Here is a 21,729-nt window from a genome sequence, read left to right as displayed (position 1 = left end):
TACTACTACTACTACTACTACTACTACTACTACTACTACTACTACTACTACTACTACTACTACTACTACTACTACTACTACTACTACTACTACTACTACTACTACTACTACTACTACTACTACTACTACTACTACTACTACTACTACTACTACTACTACTACTACTACTACTACTACTACTACTACTACTACTACTACTACTACTACTACTACTACTATTACTACTTCTACTACCAGCACTACTAATACTACAGCTCTATCTACTGGATGCAGAACAAAATCCCCTACTACTACTACTACTGCGTTTTAACAGGAGTAGCGTCCGGTTTGTCCACATTTTTAAAAATTATGAACATGTCAACACAACACAACAAACAAAACACTGGCCTAAAAATAGATCAATTTACTCAATGTTTTAACGGCTGTGATTGTGAAAATTACACTAATAAAGAAAGTGTGTGTATGTGTATGTGTGTGTGTGTGTGTGTGGTAAAGCTTTGAGACATTTCCTTCCACTTGGAAGTCGTCCCGCTACTTAAGCTGAAACAACAGGAAGTGGGTTTCATGCACAGAAAAAATGACAGCACGGCATAAATTGATCAGTATCTTTCCGCTTCTGGCTTTCACTCGTGACCTACTTGAACAAATTGTCATCACCCACGCAAAAGCGGCTTTTACGATGGTATAACTAGCTCACAGATCTGGAATTTCTGGTCCGAATCTTGGCTCTGGAGTGCTTTGTTAAGTCTAATTGGCCAATTTGAAACCCTCTCTGAATTGTTGGCCAGCCAATCACAGGGCAGATTAAAGGAATAAAAATGACAAATTATCATAATCATACAATAAGTGCCTAGCAAATAAAACCGTAAAATCGCCCAGAAAATTGACACCCCTACTATATACATCAACCCACCCTGCAATACATATAACAAAAAAATCCAAATTACTTCAAAATAATTAAAAAAAAACTGCCAGTGAGGTAAAATGACAAATTATTAAAATCATATCATAAGTGCCCAACAAATAAAACCTTAAAATCACCCAAAAAAATGGACACCCCTACTGTATACATTAACCCACCCTGCAATCCATATAACAAAAAAATCGAATTATCATATATTTTTAAATGCCAGTGAGGTAAAATGACGAATTACTATAATCATATCATAAGTGCCCAACTAATAAAACCATAAAATCGCCCAAAAAATTGACACCCCTACTGTATATCAACGCACTCTGCAATCCATATAACAAAAAAAAAATCAAATTTAAAATAATAAAAAACAGCCAGTGAGGTAAAATGACGAATTATTATAATTATATAATTATACCATAAGTACCTAGCAAATAAAACCCAAAAATGTGACACCCCTACTATATACATCAACCTACCCTGCAATCCATATAACAAAAAAATCAAATTATTTCAAAAAAAACTGTTGGTGGGGTGAATTTTGGGTTCTAACCTAATTAAAACTGATTAAAATACTTTATAATGAGGGTTTTAATAAGAATAAAAGCGGCCAATGTAATCCACAGGCCACCTGATGAAGCGAAATGGTGAGCTCTGCGCATGCGCAAATCTCCCACGTTACGGTTTCGTTTATGTGTGTATGTGTGTGTGTGTATGTGATATTAATAAGGGCCGCCCTCCTCCGAGTACTTTTGGGTCTTGTACGCTTTCGGAAGTCGACACTCTTAAGGGGGCCCCGCTGGAAGTGGGTCGGCACCGGGGACGATGGGGGACAAGAAACGAAAGAAGGACAAGGAGGACGACGGCAGGGTGACTTTGAAAAAGGAAATCGGTCTTTTGAGCGCCTGCGCCATCATCATCGGTAAGTGCGTGACTTTTTTTGTGCGCCTTTTTTTTAGTTCGACTGCTTCCAAATCCGAACATCTTAAAAGACGGTTCAACTTTGAGCTACGGTTGCGCGCATTCGTGACTCAAAGCAGCGTTTTAATGCCAAAAAAAGCGTTGTTTTGTTTTATTATTATACGAGTGGGTGGGATGATGTTTTAGACTGGATTTTGTGTTGGTTTTTTTTGGGGGGGCGGATTTTTTTGGGGGAAAGTGCTTGCCTACGTGGCTGGCCTGGAAAAAAACATGCGTGCGTTTGCCTGGAGAAGAAATATATCGATCATGTAGTAGTAGTAGTTGATGTAGAGTGGAGGCTGGATGCTAAAAGTGCAGGAAGTGAATGGCAACCCTCCCACAAGCTCGTTTTACGCACTACTTTTACAAATTTGTGCTTAATATACTCCATGTGGGCTGGATTATTGTATTTTTGGGGTTTAAAAAGTAAATTTATTGGTGGTATTGACAATAAGGTGCTGGAAGATGAGCATATGGTAACAAGGGGTGTCTATTGTTTGAGTTTTATGTGTTTAAGAAGGGATAGTTTATGTGATTTTTGTTAAAGTGGCGGTACGAGGGCAAGGTTTGGATCGGTGTATTGTTTTGGGTGGTCCGGGGAAGTATGTGATGAGTGGGGGCTGTGTTTTAGGATGAAATTAGAATGAAGAGTATGGATGGGTGTTGTATTTCCTGATTTTTTTGCCCCTTTTAAATGAATGATTGTCATTTTTAAATATTTTTTTCTGTGTTTTTAGTTCAAAAATCATTTTGTGAAATCTAAAAATGTATATAAAAAAAATGGAATTGAATTGAATTGGAAAACGTTGTTTTAGGTCTATAAAAAACTGAATATTCAGGGGTTTTAATCCAGTTCGTTTAATCCATTTATAAAAAAATATATATAAATATTACTATATCTAAAATGGTCCGGCCCACATGAAATGGAGTTGACGTTAATACGGCCCGAGAACCAATCCGAGTCTGATACCGTTGGCCTATGAAAACGAAACTACAGTGGTACCTCGAGATACGAGCTTAATGCGTTCCGGGACTGAGCTCGTATGTCAATTCACTCGTAACTCAAATGAACGTTTCCCATAGAAATGAACTAAAAACTAATGAATTTGTTCCAACCCTCTTAAAAAAGCACCCAAAACAGGATATTGGATTGGAAAAATTTTTTGTTTGTTGTAATTCGCCATCTATTAACAAAGTGATAATTAAGTAGTGGTTTAATAGTACTAAAATGTGTTTGATAGTACTAAAATCAGACTTTTTGCATGGCAACACGCTCGTAACATAACAAACAAATTTAAATTAACTTGGATTACAATGCAGGCAGACTCAAAAAATAAGTTTAATCTAACCTTACACTAAACTTAATTCTATTTTTTGGGGGTTGATTTTGATACCTTTCTTGGCTCTATTGGCCCCGCCTCCACCCGGACTTTCAGATGCAACCTATGGCGGGTTGTTTGCTTTTGTCTTCCCTTCAAAATATTCCCAAAATAATACCCACAAATGTCCTCGCAATAGGATAACGTATGACTACTTGCCAACAAGAAGTACTATATATACTTCTCTCGTATTAGCGAACAAGCTCCGCCATTCTGCTCTGACTAACTCGAAAAAAACCCCACTGAAACCAGTAACTGAGACAATCCAGATTAAAACCGAAATGGGTATGAGATCGCTTTACAAAAAAAACCTCTATTAAAAAAACTTTACTTATTACAAAATAACTTCTTTGAGATTTTTTTCTGCTATTAAACATTTAAAATATTTATATTTTTAATAAAGTCCCCCATAAATATAGTCATAATAGGGATAACCCTACTCGCGGCCATGTTTGGTCGGCATTAACCGCGATATTTGAGGGATTACTGTAATACGGCGTACATGATCAAAATGGTATAAAACACAGGATTGACACAAGTTGCCAGATATGTTGTTAACTTATTGGCTGCCTGTATAAATGAGCTACAAAGTCGGGCAGTTATTTTTGGGGTGCTGCTTCACTATGATTTATGCCGATATGAAGAGTAGCTTGGTCCCGTCCAACATAAGCACGTCGTTTGCATGTCAGCGGACCAAAATGGAGTGTGAAACAGGATATGCGTCAATGTTATTGCAGTGGAAAGGCACCCATTGCATGCTGGGATTGCTACTTTAACAACATGGGACTCCATGGAAAAGCCATAATTCGGATGTTTTAATGAGCTGTTTTGACGGAAAAGTGTTCCTAAAAAAGTCACTTTTGTAATTGGGAAAATTACAAAGAATAGTTTGAAGTTTTTATTTATTTAAGTGTAAAATAGGGCTACTGGGGAATTTTATTTTGATAGTTAATCGCTGATTTTTAAGGTTTTTTATGGGTTGATTAATGGGCTCTTATCAATTATTGTTTATTTTTTTATATGGGTTTAACATTTTAGCTGGAACCAAAAACTATAAATAAGTAAGTAATAAGTAAGTAAATTTGTTTTTTTGAGAACATGATGAGATTTTTTTTAACAAATATCTGTTATGTTTTTTAAATAAATCATTTAAATCTCATTATATTGTATAATGACCATAAAATCATTAAATTATTATTTTTTTTAAAGTTATACTAGTCTTGAATATTTTCTAAAAAATGATATTTCTTCAAATATTTTAAGAAATATTACTTTTAAGAAGAATAGTAAAGAATGACATAAAACATTTTTTTTAAATATTTCAAAACGATTAATTGGTCTTCAAAAAACATACAATTAGTTACAAATTAATCATTAAAGTGTAAAACTCAACTCGTCAATTTTATATCCCATCCATGTCTAAAACACACTACCAATACCAAGCTATGAAACTATATGAATAAAGTTATCCAATCCAAAAAGAAAAAAAACCCACATACACACACATGACGGGGGCGGAGCTTAGGGGGGCGCAGTCATGCCCGGGCCCCTAAGGGGTTTCATGGGGAGAGTCTAAAACAAACGTAAGACGATACTCATAGCCATAAAATCGTGCTGGCATCCAATGTATACAATATACACACTGGAATACTGTATACACTCAAGTCAGCCATCTTGGGACAGCTGTGATTCCCTGAGACAGAGACAATAATGTCATAATGAGATAAATTCTGGGTATTTTTTAGCAGAAAGTATCAAGGGAGGACATAAATACATTTCCTTAACATCAGGGGTGTCCTCACCAGTGTTATCTGACTGTCAACTGGGAGCACTGTAAATTTGGCAGCGTTTCATTGCGTTCACATGACTCCATTCCACGAGTTCCTTTTTAGCCGTGACGTTAGCTTCTGGCGTGGGGGGAGGCAAAATGAGAAGGGGGGAGGGAGGGCGTCATCTTATGTATCGGCCGCAGGGGAACAATAGTGTCAGTTTTCTTAGGAACGCAAGTTATAGGCAAATACTTGCTCACGTGCTAGTTGAGCCTATTAGCATGTCTTTGATCAGCCGTTTTTTGACTGGAAGCTGTTTGTTGTTTTAGCCTTAATAGCATAGGAGGATATCTTCACACCTCTACTTACATATGCCTCTAGATACAACATTTTCAGATTAGAAAATTTAAAAAAAAAAGGCAAAATGGATTGGATATCTAAAAATGTTAGTATCTTAAGTCTGTTTAAGTAAAATGTATCATTATCAATAGCGTTTAATTAGTTAATTTTACAGCACTTCCGCTACGCTAGCGGCTAGCATCACAGTTACCCCAGCGGCTAGCATCACATAGGTACGCTAGCGGTAGCAAAACATAGGTACGCTATCGGCTAGCATCACATAGGTACGCTAGCGGTAGCATAACATAGGTACACTATCGAATAGCATAACATTTGTACGCTAGCGACTAGCATGATATATGGGATAGCATAGCATAGGTACCTTAGTGACTAACATGATATAGGTGCACTAGTGGCTAACATAACATAGGTATTCTAGTAGATGGCATAACATACGCTAGTAGATAGCAAAACATAGGTGCACTAGCGGATAGCAAAACATAGGCATGCTAATGGATAGCATAACATAGGTATGCTAGCAGATAGCACAACATACGCTCGCATAACATAGCTATGCAAGCGGCTAGCATAACACATGCTAGTGGATATCATAAAATACGCTCGCATAACATAGCTAAACAAGCGGCTAGCATAACACACACACAAGCGGATAGCAAAACATAGGTATGCTAGCGGATAGCATAACATTTGTACGCTAGTGGATAGCAAAACATAGGTATGCTAGCGGATACCCTAACATACACTAGCATAACATTGCTACGCAAGCGGCTAGCATAACATACGCTAGCATAACATAGGTATGCTTGCGGATAACCTAACATACACTAGCAATAACATTGCTACACAAGCGACTAGCATAACATACGCTAGCATAACATAGGTATGCTAGCAAATAGCATAACATACGCTAGCCTAGTGTCATGCTAGCGCCCTATTGGACAAGGCGTCCAATGTTTTGACAAAAAAACTGAAAATATACCCGCAAATGAGACCGGTACACCTCCGGCCCGCGGGCTGCCGGTTTGGCACCAGCGTCGGGGTTGTTTTGGGGGCAGTTCATGACATAACAAAGGCAAGAGAGCGCTTACGCAACATCTGACGTGGCCTCCGTCAGCGAAGGCGACAGGCACGAACCAACGCTCATCTCCGTCGATGTTGCATCATTAGCGGAGGACCGAGAATGCTGGGAACGCAACTGGCCTTTGATGTGGTGCCACGGGGCGGCCATGGCGTGCCGGGCGGGCCGTGGAATGCCCTAAAAATGACATTTCGTTGGCGCGCACGCAAACTTGGAGGCATTTCTTGACGATATGACAGTTAGTTCGAATAGCTAGCGGCGTAAGAGGAAGCCATTAAAAAAATATATCAACTTCTGTGCCGCTTATTCTCAGAAAAGTTGCGGGGAATGACAAACTTTTAGGATTTTAAAATTGAAATATGAGGTATATTCAATCAAAGATGAACTATAGCAGGATTTAAATTGTAATATTAAGAGATTGAAGTCATTTTGTTCCTTATTTTTATGTAACGGCAACTGGATTGATGTAATATTGAGAGTTTAAAAAAAAGTTGTAATATTAAAAGGGATTTACCGTATTTGCTGGCATATAAGCCGCCTTAAAATTACAATTTTTATTTTTAAAAGTATAAAAAGTCGCATCCTGGCTAGGTGAGTTCTGAAATATTGCACATAATTCTAAAATATTGCACATAATTCTGAAATATTGCACATCATTCAAAAATATTGCGAATAATTCTAAAATATTGCACATAATTCAAAAATATTGCACATAATTCAAAAATATTGCACATAATTCTAAAATATTGCACAAAATTCTAAAATATTGCACATAATTCTAAAAATTTGCTCATAATTCTAAAATATTGCACATAATTCTTAAATACTGCACAGAATTCTAAAAAAATTCACATAATTCTAAAATATTGCACAGAATTCTGAATTCTGAAATTTTTAAAGTACTTAAGTGGTATTTACTCACATATAAGCCACCCCACATATAAGCCACACCCTTGGAATTGCCTAAAAACATTGATTTTGCCAATTTCTCGCGTATAAGCCACCCCCTGAAACACAATTTTCACTTCCATATTCATTGTTTTAATAAAGAATACAAATATGTTACCTTGAATGGAAAATCTTAAGAAAAATCATCACACATGCTATTTATAAAATACTGTATGAACCAAAAGCACATTATTAAGCTCAATATCATAAGGAAGATAGTAATTAATTCAGTAATGGTTGTTTTCTTACTGCAAAACAGAAAATAACCAACAAATAGTAAAAGTTCCTTAACTGACATCCACTGGTGAAAAAGAGTATAGCAAGTAATGTGCGCATATAAGCCTTACCCTTGATTCAATCAACATTTTTTTACTTACAAAAACAGCTTATATGCGAGAAAATACATTTTCTTGACTTTATATTATGTGAAACAGAAGTTGTTTATTTTCTAGGACTTCAACGTTTGTCCATGTAATGTCTTGTTCATATATAATAATACATAATGTGACCACAAAAGTGCTTTTTGAGTAATATTAGGAGATTTAAGTAATAAAACGAGGGTATAAAATCCAATAGTTCGATGTGAAAACTTCATTCGGTGGACCAATAGCGATCTCGATTCCGAGTACTGACGAAAGAAGGGTAAGGGAGCCAAAGAAAGGAAAGGTCATAAATCGAACCCCCCCATTGGTTGTGAATCAGAGGGAAGTCCATTACTATGCCGAAAGCAAAACACGACTTTCCGACTGCCATTGAAAGCCAGGAACTGCTGCCGCTTAAGTGCATTTACTCTACAAGTGTCCCGCATTTAGTCTTTTTGGACATTACACAAAAGACATTTCTTTCATACGGATTACCGTAACTGGCACAATGGAAAGTATTATTTCACTGACAAGTTGGCAGTATAAAGAAAGGCTGTCAGACTCGTGTTGGTTCGCGGGACGTGTTAACGTCAACTTGATTCTACGTGGGCCGGACCATTTTAGATAGAATATTTTGATTTTTTTGTTTATAAATGGATTAAAAGAACTGGATTAAAAGCCCTGACTATTCCGGTTTTATAGATCTAAAGCAATGTTTATTTTAGCTTTTTTTAGATATATTTTTAGATTTTACAAAATGATTTTTGAACTAAAAACAGAAAAAATTGATTAAAGAATTACAATAATAGTTAGATTTTTTTATTTATAAATGGATTAAAATAATTGGATTAAAAGCCTTGAATATTCAGTTTTTATAGATCTAAAACCGTGTTTATTTTAGATTTTTTTTGTATATATTTTTTTAGATTTTACAAAATTATTTTTGAACTAAAAACACAGAAAAAAGTGGATTAAAAAATGACAATTATTGATTTAAAAGAACTGGATTAAAATCCAGGTATATTCGGTTTTTTCTATATATAAAACAATGTTTATTTTATCTTTTTTAAAATATATTTTTAGATTTTACAAAATGATTTTTGAACTAAAAACACAGAAAAAATGTGTTAAAAAATTACAATTATTGTTTTAGAAGAACTGGATTAAAATCCCTGAATATTCCATTTTTTATAGATATAAAACAATGTTTATTTTAGCTATTTTTATATTTATTTTTAGATTTTACAAAATGATTTTTGAACTAAAAACACAGAAAAAATGTGTTAAAAAATTACAATTATTGTTTTAGAAGAACTGGATTAAAATCCCTGAATATTCCATTTTTTATAGATATAAAACAATGTTTATTTTAGCTATTTTTATATTTATTTTTAGATTTTACAAAATGATTTTTGAACTAAAAACACAGAAAAAATGACTAAAAAATGACAATTATTGATTTAAAAGGGGCAAAATCAGGAAAGTTAATATCCATCTATACTCTTCATTTTAATTTGATCCTAAAACAGAAAGTCACCACTCATCATTTACTTTCAATAAGTTAAATTTAAAGTTAATATTTAGTGTGTTCCTTCTTGGCAGGAAACATCATCGGTTCGGGCATCTTCGTGTCCCCCAAAGGAGTCCTAGAGCATGCCGGCTCGGTCGGACTTTCACTCATCGTTTGGGTGTGCGGAGGCGGGATCTGCGTGCTGGGTTCCATGTGTTACGCCGAACTGGGCGTCACCATTCCCAAATCGGGCGGAGACTACTCCTACGTGACGGAGATCTTTGGCGGCCTTGTCGGGTAAGACTACAAATTTATAACTATGTCCTTGTGCAGGATTGCGGGAATTATTAAAAAAATACTCACCAAATTGCCAAATAACTCAGATTAAGCCATCGTATTTACTCGCATATAAGCCGCATTTGTCAAACAGAAAATGATAACTGAATCGAGGGTACATGTATAGATGTATGGATGTATAGATGTATGGTTGTATGGTTGTATGGATGTATGGATGTATGGATGTATGGATGTATGGATGTATGGATGTATAGATGTATAGATGTATAGATGTATAGAGGTATAGCGGTATAGAGGTATAGCAGTATAGAGGTATAGCAGTATAAAGGTATAGATGTATAGATGTATGGATGTATGGATGTATAGATGTATAGATGTATAGAGGTATAGATGTATGGATGTATGGATGTATAGATGTATAGATGTATAGAAGTATAGAGGTATAGATGTATAGATGTATAGAGGTATAGATGTATAGCGGTATAGAGGTATAGATGTATAGAGGTATAGCGGTATAGAGGTATTGAGGTTTAGATGTATAGCGCTATAGTAGTATAAAGTTATAGATGTATAGATGTAAAGATGTGTAGATGTATAGATGTATAGATGTATAGATATATAGATATATAGATATATAGACATATAGATGTAAAGATGTGTAGATGTATAGATGTATAGATGTATAGATATATAGATATATAGATATATAGACATATAGATATAAAGATATATAGATATATAGATATAAAGATATATAGATATAAAGATATATAGATATAGAGATATATAGATATATCTATATAGATGTATAGCCATATCTATAAAGATTTATCTATATAGATATATAGCTATATCTAAATAGATATAGCTATATCTATATAGATATAGCTATATATCAAATATAGATGTATAGATATAGATATATGTATATTTGATTTTTATTTGACATTTTCCTAAATAAGTGTGTTGGCGTCTTGTTGTGTGGGCCTCAGCTTCCTGTTGCTATGGAGCGCCGTGTTGATCATGTACCCCACCACGCTAGCCGTCATCGCTCTGACTTTCGCCAACTACGTGCTCCAGCCGGCTTTCCAGAACTGCCAGACGCCTTACGCCGCCACCCGGCTGCTGGCCACCATCTGCGTTCGTGAGTAACGCCGTCCCATTTTTGGACAATTTACCATCAGTTTCAAATCAGTCCATATTTTTGGTTTATTTTAGACAATCTGCTTGTACTACAAAAATTGCTAACCAGAACTGCCAAACCTAAAAAGATGATACATTTTAACATTTTGTGGCCCCTTTTTGCCAAAAAATAAATAAATAAATCTCAATATGATCTAATATCCTAATTATTTTAAAATAGTTTTCTTTCATCAATAGTTCTTTCTTGCCAATAAAAAAAAAAAAAAAACAGCAAATCAAGTATTACAGTAATCCCCCAAATACCGCAGCTTCACTACATCGCAGATTTTTTGTCTAGGGACATTTTTTTAAACATTTTTTGTCTGAGGACATTGTTTATTACATTTTTTGTCTAAGGAAATTTTTTAAATTATGTTTTTTTGTCTGAGGACATTTTTAATTCCTTTTTTTTGTCTGAGGACATTTATTGTTACATTTTTTTTTATATAAGGACATTTTTCAAATAATTTTTTGTCTGAGGACATTTTTAATTACATTTTTTTGTCTAAGGACATTTTTTATTACATTTTTTGTCTAAGGACATTTTTTTCCAATTAAATTTTTTATCTGAGGACATTTTTTAAAATTATTTTTTGTAAGAAAAAAAATTAAAAATAGTGGTGACCCTACATTTCTGTTTTTTTTTTGTTTATCACGACCATGTCTGGTCTACATTAAACGCGATAATTGAGGGATTACTGTACTTTTTAAAACCTTTTTTTCCAGTACAAATAAGTACACAATTTGAAATGATCAAAAAAAGTATAAAATACAGGAAAAACTTTTAAGTTGACAGCTATGTATAAAGAGGTATACTAAAAACTAAGATAACTAAATACTTTAAACTAAATACTTTAAGTCCGGTTTCAGACAAAAATGTTAAATGTTTTTAACAAGGATACAACTTGAATGAACTTGATTTTTTATAGAAAAATTGGATTTTTGGGGAAGTAGTAATTGTAAACGTTGAGTTTGAAGTGGGTGCAGCGCGCGAGTGTCAACTTTAACCGCAGGAATGCGGTACATGTGACATTTTTGACTGAAGTTTCTCTTCAACGTATACTGCAGCAGCAGCAACATGGGAAAAAGGGGAAAATGTCAAGAGTTTTGTTACTGCAGGCTTGACTTTAACGACCACATTCCATAGAAGGAATTTACCTTAGTATGTAGCAGTAGCTGACTTTTGCTTCAGTCAACCATTTTAGTGTAAATGTATACTTTTTTTGGAAACAATACCAATTTTCTGTATAGATGTATATATTTTCTGTGTAGTGGAGGGAGTAATTCCTGATGTTCCGCTTTTTAAATCAATAATTGCAATTTTTTAATCATTTTTTTTTAGTTTTTAGGTAAGAAAGCATCTCATGAAATCTAAAAATAAATATATTTTCTGTTTTCCACTTTGTTAATTGAAAATAAAAAATGTAAAAAAAAATAGAATCTCATTTTATCTTCTAAAACTTTGTCTCAAAGTGAATGTATTCCTCAATATCTTAAAAGTACCAGATTTATTTATTTAAAATTTCTATTATTTTATCTTAAAAGTACTTCCAACAGTTTTTAAACTAATTAATTTTAAATTCCCATCATTTTATCTTAAAAGTACCTCCCAATGTTTTTTTAATTAATTAATTTATTTTAAATTTCTATCATTTTCTCTTAAAATTTCCTTCCAGTTTTTTGTAATTAATTAATTAATGGTAATTTATATTATTTTATCTTAAAAGTGCCTCCAGCTGTTTTTATTAATTAATGCATTAATTTATTTTAGATATCTATCATTTTATCATAAAAAGTACATCCAGCTGTTTTTTAAATTAATTAACTTAATTTCAATTTCTATCATTTTATCTTAAAAGTACCCCCGTTTTTATTAATTAATTTATTTGTTTTAAATTTCTATCATTTTATCTTAAAATACCTCCTCCCGTTTTTTTATTAATTAATTTATCTTAAATTTCTATAATTTTATCTTAAAAGCATCTCCCACTGTTTTTTTAAATGAATTACTTAATTTATTTTAAATTGCTATCATTTTATCTTAAAAGTACCTCCAACTGTTTTTTAAATTAACTAATTTACTTTAAATTTCTATTATTTTATCTTAAAAGTACCTCCAACAGTTTTTTGTACATAATTAAATCATGCCGACACAGATTTACCTGCAAAAAGACGAACGCTGTTGGCGAGGGCGACTCTCCGGCGTCAAAGCGGGTTGAGGGTCGGGGGTCGCGGGTCAGAGGGGGTGCGGGGGTTCTTCATCAGCTGGCTCTGTGGCCAAACATTCACAGCGGAAGCAGTTTGAGTGGTGGGAGGAAAAGTTTTGCCCCTTGATGGATGCTCTAGAACGCCCCCCACTGTGAGAAAGAGTGCTGAAAAGGCCATGAAGTCCCCCCAAAAAAACTTGCACACTTGTGCGCTAAAAACCCTTGAAAACGGTCAAGAATTCAGTGTCCCCTTTTTGCGGATTTTCTTGGTACAGAAAAAAATCTACAGTACCGCTAGGATATGTTAGCATACCTGTCAACTTTATGTTTTTTCCCATATTTTATAGTTTTTGATCATTTCAAATTGTGTATGCCGTATAACAACTTTTGTACAGGATTTTTTTGAAGTACTTAAGTAGTATTTACTCGCATATAAGCCTCCTTGTGTATAAGCCGCACCCTTAAAATGTTGAATTTGACTATTTCTCGCATATAAGCCTCTCCATGCATAAGCCACACCCTTAAAATTGCCTAAAAATGTTGAATTTGACTATTTCTCGCATATAAGCCTCCCCACGTATAAGCCACACCCTTAAAATTGCCCAAAAAAACTTGAATTTGACTATTTCTCACATATAACCCTCCCCACATATAAGCCACACCCTTAAAATTTGCCAAAAAACTTGAATTTCTCAATTTCTCACATATAAGCCTCCCCACGTATAAACCACACCCTTAAAATTGCCTAAAAACGTTGAATTTGACAATTTCTCACGTATAAGCCGCCCCTGATTAACAATTTTCCCCTCCATATTCATGTTTTTTTGGGAGTACAAATGTGATACTTTTAAGAGAAAATCTTTAAAAAAATCATCGCACGTGGTATTTCTGATATACTGTATGAATCAAAATCACATTATTAGGGTCAATATCATAATAAATGCATCCATCCAGTAATGGTTGTTTTCTTATCGCAAAACTGAAAATAACCAACAAATAGTACAAGTTACTTAACTGACATCTACTGGTGAAAAAGAGTATAGCAAGTCTTGTGCGCATATAAGCCGTACCCTTGATTCAGTCATTTTTTTTAGTTACAAATACGGCTTATATGCGAGATTTTTGTGATAAAATATGGAATATATATGTTTTTTTTGTGTGTATTGCAGTATTCCTGACATGGGTGAACTGCTACAGCGTGCGCTGGGCAACCAGAATCCAGGATGTGTTCACGGTGGGGAAGCTGCTAGCTTTGGGTCTCATCATCATTGTGGGACTGGTTCAAATTGGCCGAGGTAAGAACGCTAATGAGCTTTTTTGCGCCAACTTCCGTTACACTTTACCACTTTTGTGTTTTTTTTTAGCTGTTCTTGCATTTAAATGACACTGAATTCTTGTTAGCCTACAAGAGAGAACGCCATATGTGATATGTTTATGACTGTCAAAGGATAATTTGTGGTGTTGTTGTCTTGTTTTGAATTGAATGCTTTTATTGTCATTATCTAAGTGTAATGAGATTTAAAGGTTCACCATGTTGTGCACTAGTAGTATATAAATAATAATAATGAATAAATAATTAATAAATAGGGCAGCCCAGTGGATGAGTGGTTAGCATGTCGGACTCGCAGTAGTGGATCGGGGTTCAAATCCGGGTCGGTCCACCTGTGTGGAGTTTGCATGTTCTTTCCGGGCCTGTGTGGGTTTTATCCGGGTACTCCAGGTTCCTCCCACATTAGGCTAGGATAGGCTCCAGCACCCCCTGCGACTCTAGTGAGGATAAAGCGGTACAGAAAATGAGATGAGAATTGATTATAATTAATGTAACTTTTTGAGAATCAATAGATAATAATACAATAAGTAAAAATAAATAAGTAGTCAACTTAATCTGATTATGATGTTTTGTTCCTGTTGTTATTGTGTTTATTGACTGAAATAAACAATTTAAAAAATGTAAATAATAATACCCATTTTCGGTTTTAGGATCAAATTCAAAAGGTTTTAGATGGTTTAGGGAATATTTCCTGATTTTCCGCTTTTTAAATCAATAATTGCAATTTTTAATCATTTTTTTTAGTTTTTAGGTAAGAAAGGATTTCATGAAATCTAAAAATAAATATAATTTCTGTTTTCCACTTTGTTAATTAAACATAAAAAATGTAAAAAACAATTTAAAAAATGTAAATAAAATGAAATAGAAAAACGGAATTATTTTATCTATAACTAAACTAATGTACAACTGGCAGTACATTTTTACTAAGCTCCGGCACCCCCACGACTCTAGTGAAGATAAACCAGTACAGGAAATGAGATAATAATAATACAAAATAACTAAATAAGTAGTCAACAATGTCAATAAGTAGTCTGACTATCATGTTTTTTTTTCCAATGTTTGCATCATTAATGACTGAAAAAAAAAAACAATTAAAAAATAAAATAAGATAAAAAACACCCAATTCTTTTAGGAAAAGTAAGTCTTGAAAATATACATAAAACTAATGTCCAACTGTCACTATGTTTACACTTTTCCCCCAGGCTACTACGACGCTCTGGTGCCCAGTGCTGCCTTTGAGTTCAGTCAAGACCCATCGGTGGGCCAGATAGCACTTGCCTTTTTGCAGGCTTCCTTTGCTTACAGCGGTTGGAACTTCCTCAACTACGTCACCGAGGAGGTGGTGGAGCCAAGAAAGTGAGTGTCCCTCCAACGTCTTTTCGACAAAACCCAACATTTCCAAATAGCGTATTTTCACCACTATAAGGCGCACTTTAAAGTCTTAAATGTTCTCCACAATAGACAGTGCGCCTTATAATACAGTGCGCCTTATATATGGAAAAACTGAAAACCAAAAACCACCACTGTCGGATATTAAAAAAAACACAAACGCCTGAACTGAAACGATACTGTTAAATATACAGATGCCATCTTAGTTCACAACATCTTCCATCATATAGCTCCTCCCCCACGGCAAGATTTTAGACAAAAAAAATCCAAAATGGCTGGCTCTAGAGGTGAATGTAAAGTAGTGAGTGCTTCATACCTGGAAGTCAATAGCAATTAGCGTATTTTCACGACTATAAGGCGCACTTAAAAGTCTTAAATTTTCTCCAAAATAGACAGTGCGCCTTATAATACAGTGCGCCTTATAGTCGCGAAATAACGATAAATGCCTACTTTCCTCTTATTTTTGCAGGAACCTCCCCCGTGCCATTTACATCTCCATCCCTCTGGTGACCCTAGTCTACACCATGACCAACATCGCCTATTTCACCTCTATGACCCCTGAGGAGCTTCTGGCATCCAATGCCGTGGCCGTGGTAAGCTGTAGTGTCCAAACTATGGCACCTGGGCTAAATTCGGGTTGGTTCATGGGCTGGTTTAACGTCAACTTGATTTCATGTGGGCCTGACCATTTTAGGTATAATATTTATATATATAGTTTTTATAAATGGATTAAAATAACTGGATTAAAAACATTGAATATTCAGTTTTTTATAGATGTTTATTTTATCTTTTTTAAAATATATTTTTAGATTTTACAAAATTATTTTTGAACTAAAAACACAGAAAAAATGGATTAAAAAATGACAATTATTGATTTAAAAGGGGGAAAATCAGGCAATTTTATATACATCGGACCAACTAAGATATAGTATTTATATTTTTTTAAGTAAATGGATTAAAAGAACTGGATTAAAAGCCCTGAATATTCGTTTTTTTTATAGATCTAGAACAATGTTTATTTGAGCTTTTTTTTAATACATTTTGAGATTTTTCAATGATTTTTGAACTAAAAACATAGAAAAAATGATTAAAAATGACAATTATTCATTTAAAAGGGGCAAAATCAGGAAATTTAATATACATCTATACTCTTCATTTGAATTTGATCCTAAAACAGAAAGTCAGCACTCATCATTTACTTTCTCGGACCGCAAAAAATGATTCACCGGGCGATATTTGGCCCCCGGGCCACCACTTTGACACCCATGTCTTTTACTGTCCCATTAGACTTTTGGTGAAAAGCTGCTGGGCATGTTCTCCTGGATCATGCCAATTTCCGTGGCCCTGTCCACTTTTGGGGGAATCAACGGCTATCTATTCACTTCTTCTAGGTAACAAAAACACACATTGCAGTTTTTTTTTGCATACTTGAACTTTCAATACATGTATTTTCATTTTAAAAAAGTACGTTTGTGTGTATAGGTTATGTTTCTCAGGAGCCAGAGAAGGACATTTGCCACACTTACTGGCAATGATCCACCTTAAGAACTGTACCCCTATACCCGCATTGATGCTATGCGTAAGTAACAATGCTAAAAAAAACTTTAGCCCCGCCTACAAGTGAGTAGACACCCATTTTTATTGGGTTTTCTTACAGTGCTTCGCCACCATCTTAATCCTATGTATCGGTGAGACGCACAATTTGATCAACTACGTGTCCTTCATCAATTATCTGTCGTACGGCGTCACCATTGCCGGATTGATCTACCTCCGCAAAAAGAAGCCGGACCTGATGCGACCAATTAAGGTATTACGGACCATCAAAACGCACTCATTTAACCCTTACAGTGGACAAATGCGGCTTATATGCGAGTAAATACGGTAGCTTAATCTGAGTCATTTTACAAGGTTCGCTAATCGGGGAGGAGACAAACAATGAATCATAGTCATACCTAGGGGCAATTTAGCATCGAGCGAACCTAGCACGCATGTCTTTAGAATGTGGGAGGAAACTGGAGTACCCACAGAAAACCCACACTGGCCCAGAGAGAAGATGTAAACTCCACATAGGTGAACCAACCTTGATTTGAACCCAAGACCCCAGAACTGTGTTAATTGATAATTCTAAATAATTATAATAATAATATACATTAAAAACATTCATTATAAAGTGTATATTTGTTTTGGGAATTATTATTATAATTTTTGACCACCAATTTATGTTTAATTTATTTTAATTTTTTTGTACACCAATTTATTTTTTATTTTTGTTATTTTTTGTACACTTTTTCACAATTTAACTGCAAATGAATATTGGCGCCTAAGTGGTTACATGTCAGCCTCACAGTTCTGGGGTCCCGGGTTCAAATCCAGTTCGGTCCACTTGTGTGGAGTTTTCATCTTCACCCCAGGCCTGCGTGGGTTTTCTCCGGGTACTCCGGTTTCCTCCCACATTTCATAGTAGGCTACCAATTCATTCATCTCATATCCAGAAATCAGCTGAGATAGGCTCCAGCACCCCTGAACACCCTTATGATGATAAAGCGGTTCACAAAAAAGAATGACTATCATATCCAAATACGAGTTATCTAACTCTAACTATGAATAATCAGTACCGGTCGACTGCTAACGGAAATCAACAATAACTAAGCCCCTCCCCTTTTTCTCGACAGGTCAACCTACTGATCCCCATTGCTTACATGCTCTTCTGGGTGGTCCTTCTATGCTTCAGTCTGTACTCTGAGCCAATGGTGTGCGGCCTGGGGATGGTCATCGTGCTCACTGGGGTGCCCGTCTACTTTGTGGGCGTCTGGTGGAAAAACAAACCCAAGTGGATATACAGAATGACAGGTAATGGACGTCAAACTTACCTGCGTATCTTCTTCATCATCTCCCTCTCTTCTCCTTGCAGAGAAAGTGACGTATGTGGGCCAGAAGACGTGCTACGTGATGTTCCCTCAACAGGATACAGTAGAAGGCCAGCCTCTCACATCTGACAAAGACATAGATTGAAACTTTAGCGCCATCTGCTGGTTGGGGTAAAATGTTGCATTGTGTTGTAGATAATTTGGACAGCAACACACACAGAGACCAGACTAATATGCACACTTTTTTTTTCCGGGGGTGCCGCCCCAAATGGTCAAAACATCTCTCTGTGTACGCCACGGGACTCGAACCCGCGCACCGGACCTCAAGGCTTCTCCGCATGCAGCACTCCCAGTTTTTCCGACGCACAAGGGGGTCCTTAAAGGACCAGGGGTGGGTTGCAATTTAAAAACAAAACAAAAAAATACATTTTTTTATGCATTTTAGACACTAAGACATTTTTTTCAGTTCCTGAAAGACTAATTTAAGTTTTAATGATTTTTTAAAAGTCATTATCAATGCAAAGACACTTAATATTACTTTTATTTCCCTAAATAATGTGTTTTTAAAGGACTAACTACACTTTACTATTCGTTTTTGCATTTATTCAGTGTTCTTTTCCCACAAGGACTTTCTCATTGGTTAAACCAGTCAAACAGCACCACCTGCTGCTACTCTAGAGGAATGCATTTTTTCTTTTCTTAAATTGTTGGGACAAATCTTTACCAAAATTTATCCCTGGATGGATTTGAGCTATTTTATGCATGCAATTGTGCCTTATTGCTTACTGTTGATTTTTTTATTAAATATTTTTATTTGTGTCAGGGGAACAAAGCTTAACATTTATAAATATCATCTTTTATGTTAGGATAATCAACAAAGAAGAGGTACTTATTTATATTTTAAATGCATATTAACTACTATTATACTGCTTGTTCTTTAGCTATGTACATGGTTCTTCCTGTTTTTTTAATATAATATTGGTAACCCAAAGATGTTGTTATATGCAAAATGTTTTAATATGGGTTTTTCTAATCCATAATCCTGTTAATCTCTGGTTGTGAAAAAAATGTATACTTGGAAAGTACTGGCAATAATTAGCTTTTTCTACATCATGCTGTTACAGACTCATTCCAGAATGGATTAAATTATATTGAACACTTGAAATTTCATTATTCTTTCTTTCCTGTTTACAAAAAAATCTAGAAATTATTTTATTTAACCAAAAAAATTGAAAAAAAGACACTAGTGCATCATTAATTTTGGATTTCTGACCAAATTAGCTTTAAAAAAAAGCAAAACAAAAACTTATATCGATGCTTTTTGAGTGTTTTTCAGCATTTTTTAGAAGAAAATGACTGACTCATCTTGGAATGAGACTGTAACCAAAAAAATGTGAAATTAAGGGATACATTTCTCATTAAAAAGTAGCATCTTTTCAATAGCAGCAATTAGCTTTGACCGCAGTGCTAACAAGCTAGCTACAGCTCAATTATTAGCATTAAAATAATCAACTAAATGTTCAAAATGCTCAAATTTTATTGATGCCAAGCACAGTAACGAAAAGCTATTTTTTTACTCACACCATTAAATAAAAAACATGATAAAATACTCCAATTCAGTAGTTTTGTACTTAGCTCAAATGTAGAAATATATATTTTTATCCAGGCTACACTTTTGTTAGCATTCCAGTATTTATATGGTTCCTTAGTAATCCCAATTCGGTTACTTTTGCATTCCAGAAAATTCAAAAAATAAGAGAAAAATGAATTTAATGTTAACTTCTCGTTGAATTATGTGTATAGTGTTTGAAGTTATAATAATAGTTTTAGGGCTTTAAATTGAACAAATTGACCTTATAAAACAAGCCTCATTTTATCAAAGTCGAAATAAATTGCAGTTTATAGTCGTAACAAGCAAAATTCCTATAAAATAGAGACTTTTTCCTCTTTCCTATCGGTTTTGTGACGATAATAACAATGAAAATAAGCATTTTAAGGCATTTTCGGAGATCACAAAAGGACATAAGCAAGCATCTAAAGTCGAGGCAAAATATGGAAAATCTCAATTGAGATGATCGATATCCTTGTTATAGATATCAAGAAATAGCTTTTAAGAGCAATTATCTTAAAATAGACGAAATAATTGGACATTTGTGGCACATGTAGGCAAGAAATAGTTCATTAGTGACACATGGTAGGCAACTTTCAGGGTGGCACAATGCATAAAATGTACGTCGACGTGAATACTAAATTACTTAAGTACCTAAGTACTTAAATGCATAATTGTTAAAAATACAAGGGGAACATACTACTTACGTTATATTATGCTGTATAATAAAAATACATCTTAAATGATTTGTTTGCTCCGACGACTTCCTATTGTGTGGATCATTAGCTTGATAGGACTGTACCATTTTGCATTGTATCAAAGGGGTCAATTCCACTTTGTACGTAATAAATCGGTTTTCGTGAATTAGGAAATAATTTTCGAAAATAAACATCCCAATGGGTTAATCAAGTAAAAAACACAGATTTTGGGAAAAACAATTACTTGTTTTGGACTTTTGCGTTTTTAAACGTTTTGAGCTTTTGTTTCTATAAACGTTTAGAACCCCTGCTCGAAATTGTAAATGAAAGAATCCAATTGAAACCCGGAAATACAACTTCCACGCTAACAAAATTAGCATTGTCATGCACAATTTATGACTTTATAACCCTTAAAAGCTTTCTAACTTATAGATACCATTGACTGTGGTAGACGTCCAATCCATTTTGACTATTACAGAGAGAATGGCACTGAAACATTAACAATAAAGTTTAAATGAATTGGACGTTATCTGGTCAATTGCAGACAATACATTAAATACCATGAAAAAATAGTTTCGTTGGGCCATAACAAGTATATATTGCTATTGTTTTTTTAATTTTATGTAGTTTTAAATAAGATTGCATTAATTTAGAAATTTACTTAAAGATAGATATAAAAATAATGAATAATTTAAAAGTGAGATAATGATAATTAATCATATTTAAGCATTTTAATTGTTTTCAAAGGAATAGCTATCCAATGTAGTGCCCACTATCCCTGAAAGTGTTAAAATGTTGCTAAGTAGGTTTAAAAATAAATTCTTTCCTTGTCAAGATCAGTTTTGCCTAATTCCTAATTAAATTAATAGCA

At 34.4% G+C, this 21,729-nt stretch overlaps 1 protein-coding gene across 1 annotated transcript; it reads left to right on the top strand.

The window, feature by feature from the left end:
• The first annotated feature begins 1,631 nt into the window (after positions 1 to 1,631).
• On the top strand, positions 1,632 to 18,993 carry slc7a10a (solute carrier family 7 member 10a). Its single transcript, XM_077713210.1, has 11 exons — positions 1,632 to 1,835; positions 9,372 to 9,576; positions 10,569 to 10,720; positions 14,135 to 14,260; positions 15,498 to 15,651; positions 16,154 to 16,277; positions 16,972 to 17,075; positions 17,167 to 17,263; positions 17,342 to 17,491; positions 18,357 to 18,534; positions 18,596 to 18,993. The coding sequence occupies exons 1-11, from the start codon at positions 1,739 to 1,741 to the stop codon at positions 18,694 to 18,696; spliced, it is 1,488 nt and encodes a 495-aa protein (XP_077569336.1). The 5' UTR covers positions 1,632 to 1,738; the 3' UTR covers positions 18,697 to 18,993.
• The last annotated feature ends 2,736 nt before the right edge of the window (positions 18,994 to 21,729 follow it).

This window comes from Stigmatopora nigra, chromosome 3, assembly GCF_051989575.1.
Source record: "Stigmatopora nigra isolate UIUO_SnigA chromosome 3, RoL_Snig_1.1, whole genome shotgun sequence".
NCBI lineage: Eukaryota > Metazoa > Chordata > Actinopteri > Syngnathiformes > Syngnathidae > Stigmatopora > Stigmatopora nigra.
Note: the sequence above shows the minus strand (reverse complement) of the source record. Positions and strands in the feature narration are given on the sequence as shown.

Bases quoted from the DNA above. Each gene is read 5' to 3' on its own strand.
- slc7a10a (XM_077713210.1), top strand. From the start codon at position 1,739: ATGGGGGACAAGAAACGAAAGAAGGACAAGGAGGACGACGGCAGGGTG. The intron at 14,261-15,497 runs GTAAGAACGCTA...CTTTTCCCCCAG, and splicing joins ACTGGTTCAAATTGGCCGAG to GCTACTACGACGCTCTGGTG. The intron at 17,264-17,341 runs GTAAGTAACAAT...GTTTTCTTACAG, and splicing joins TACCCGCATTGATGCTATGC to TGCTTCGCCACCATCTTAAT.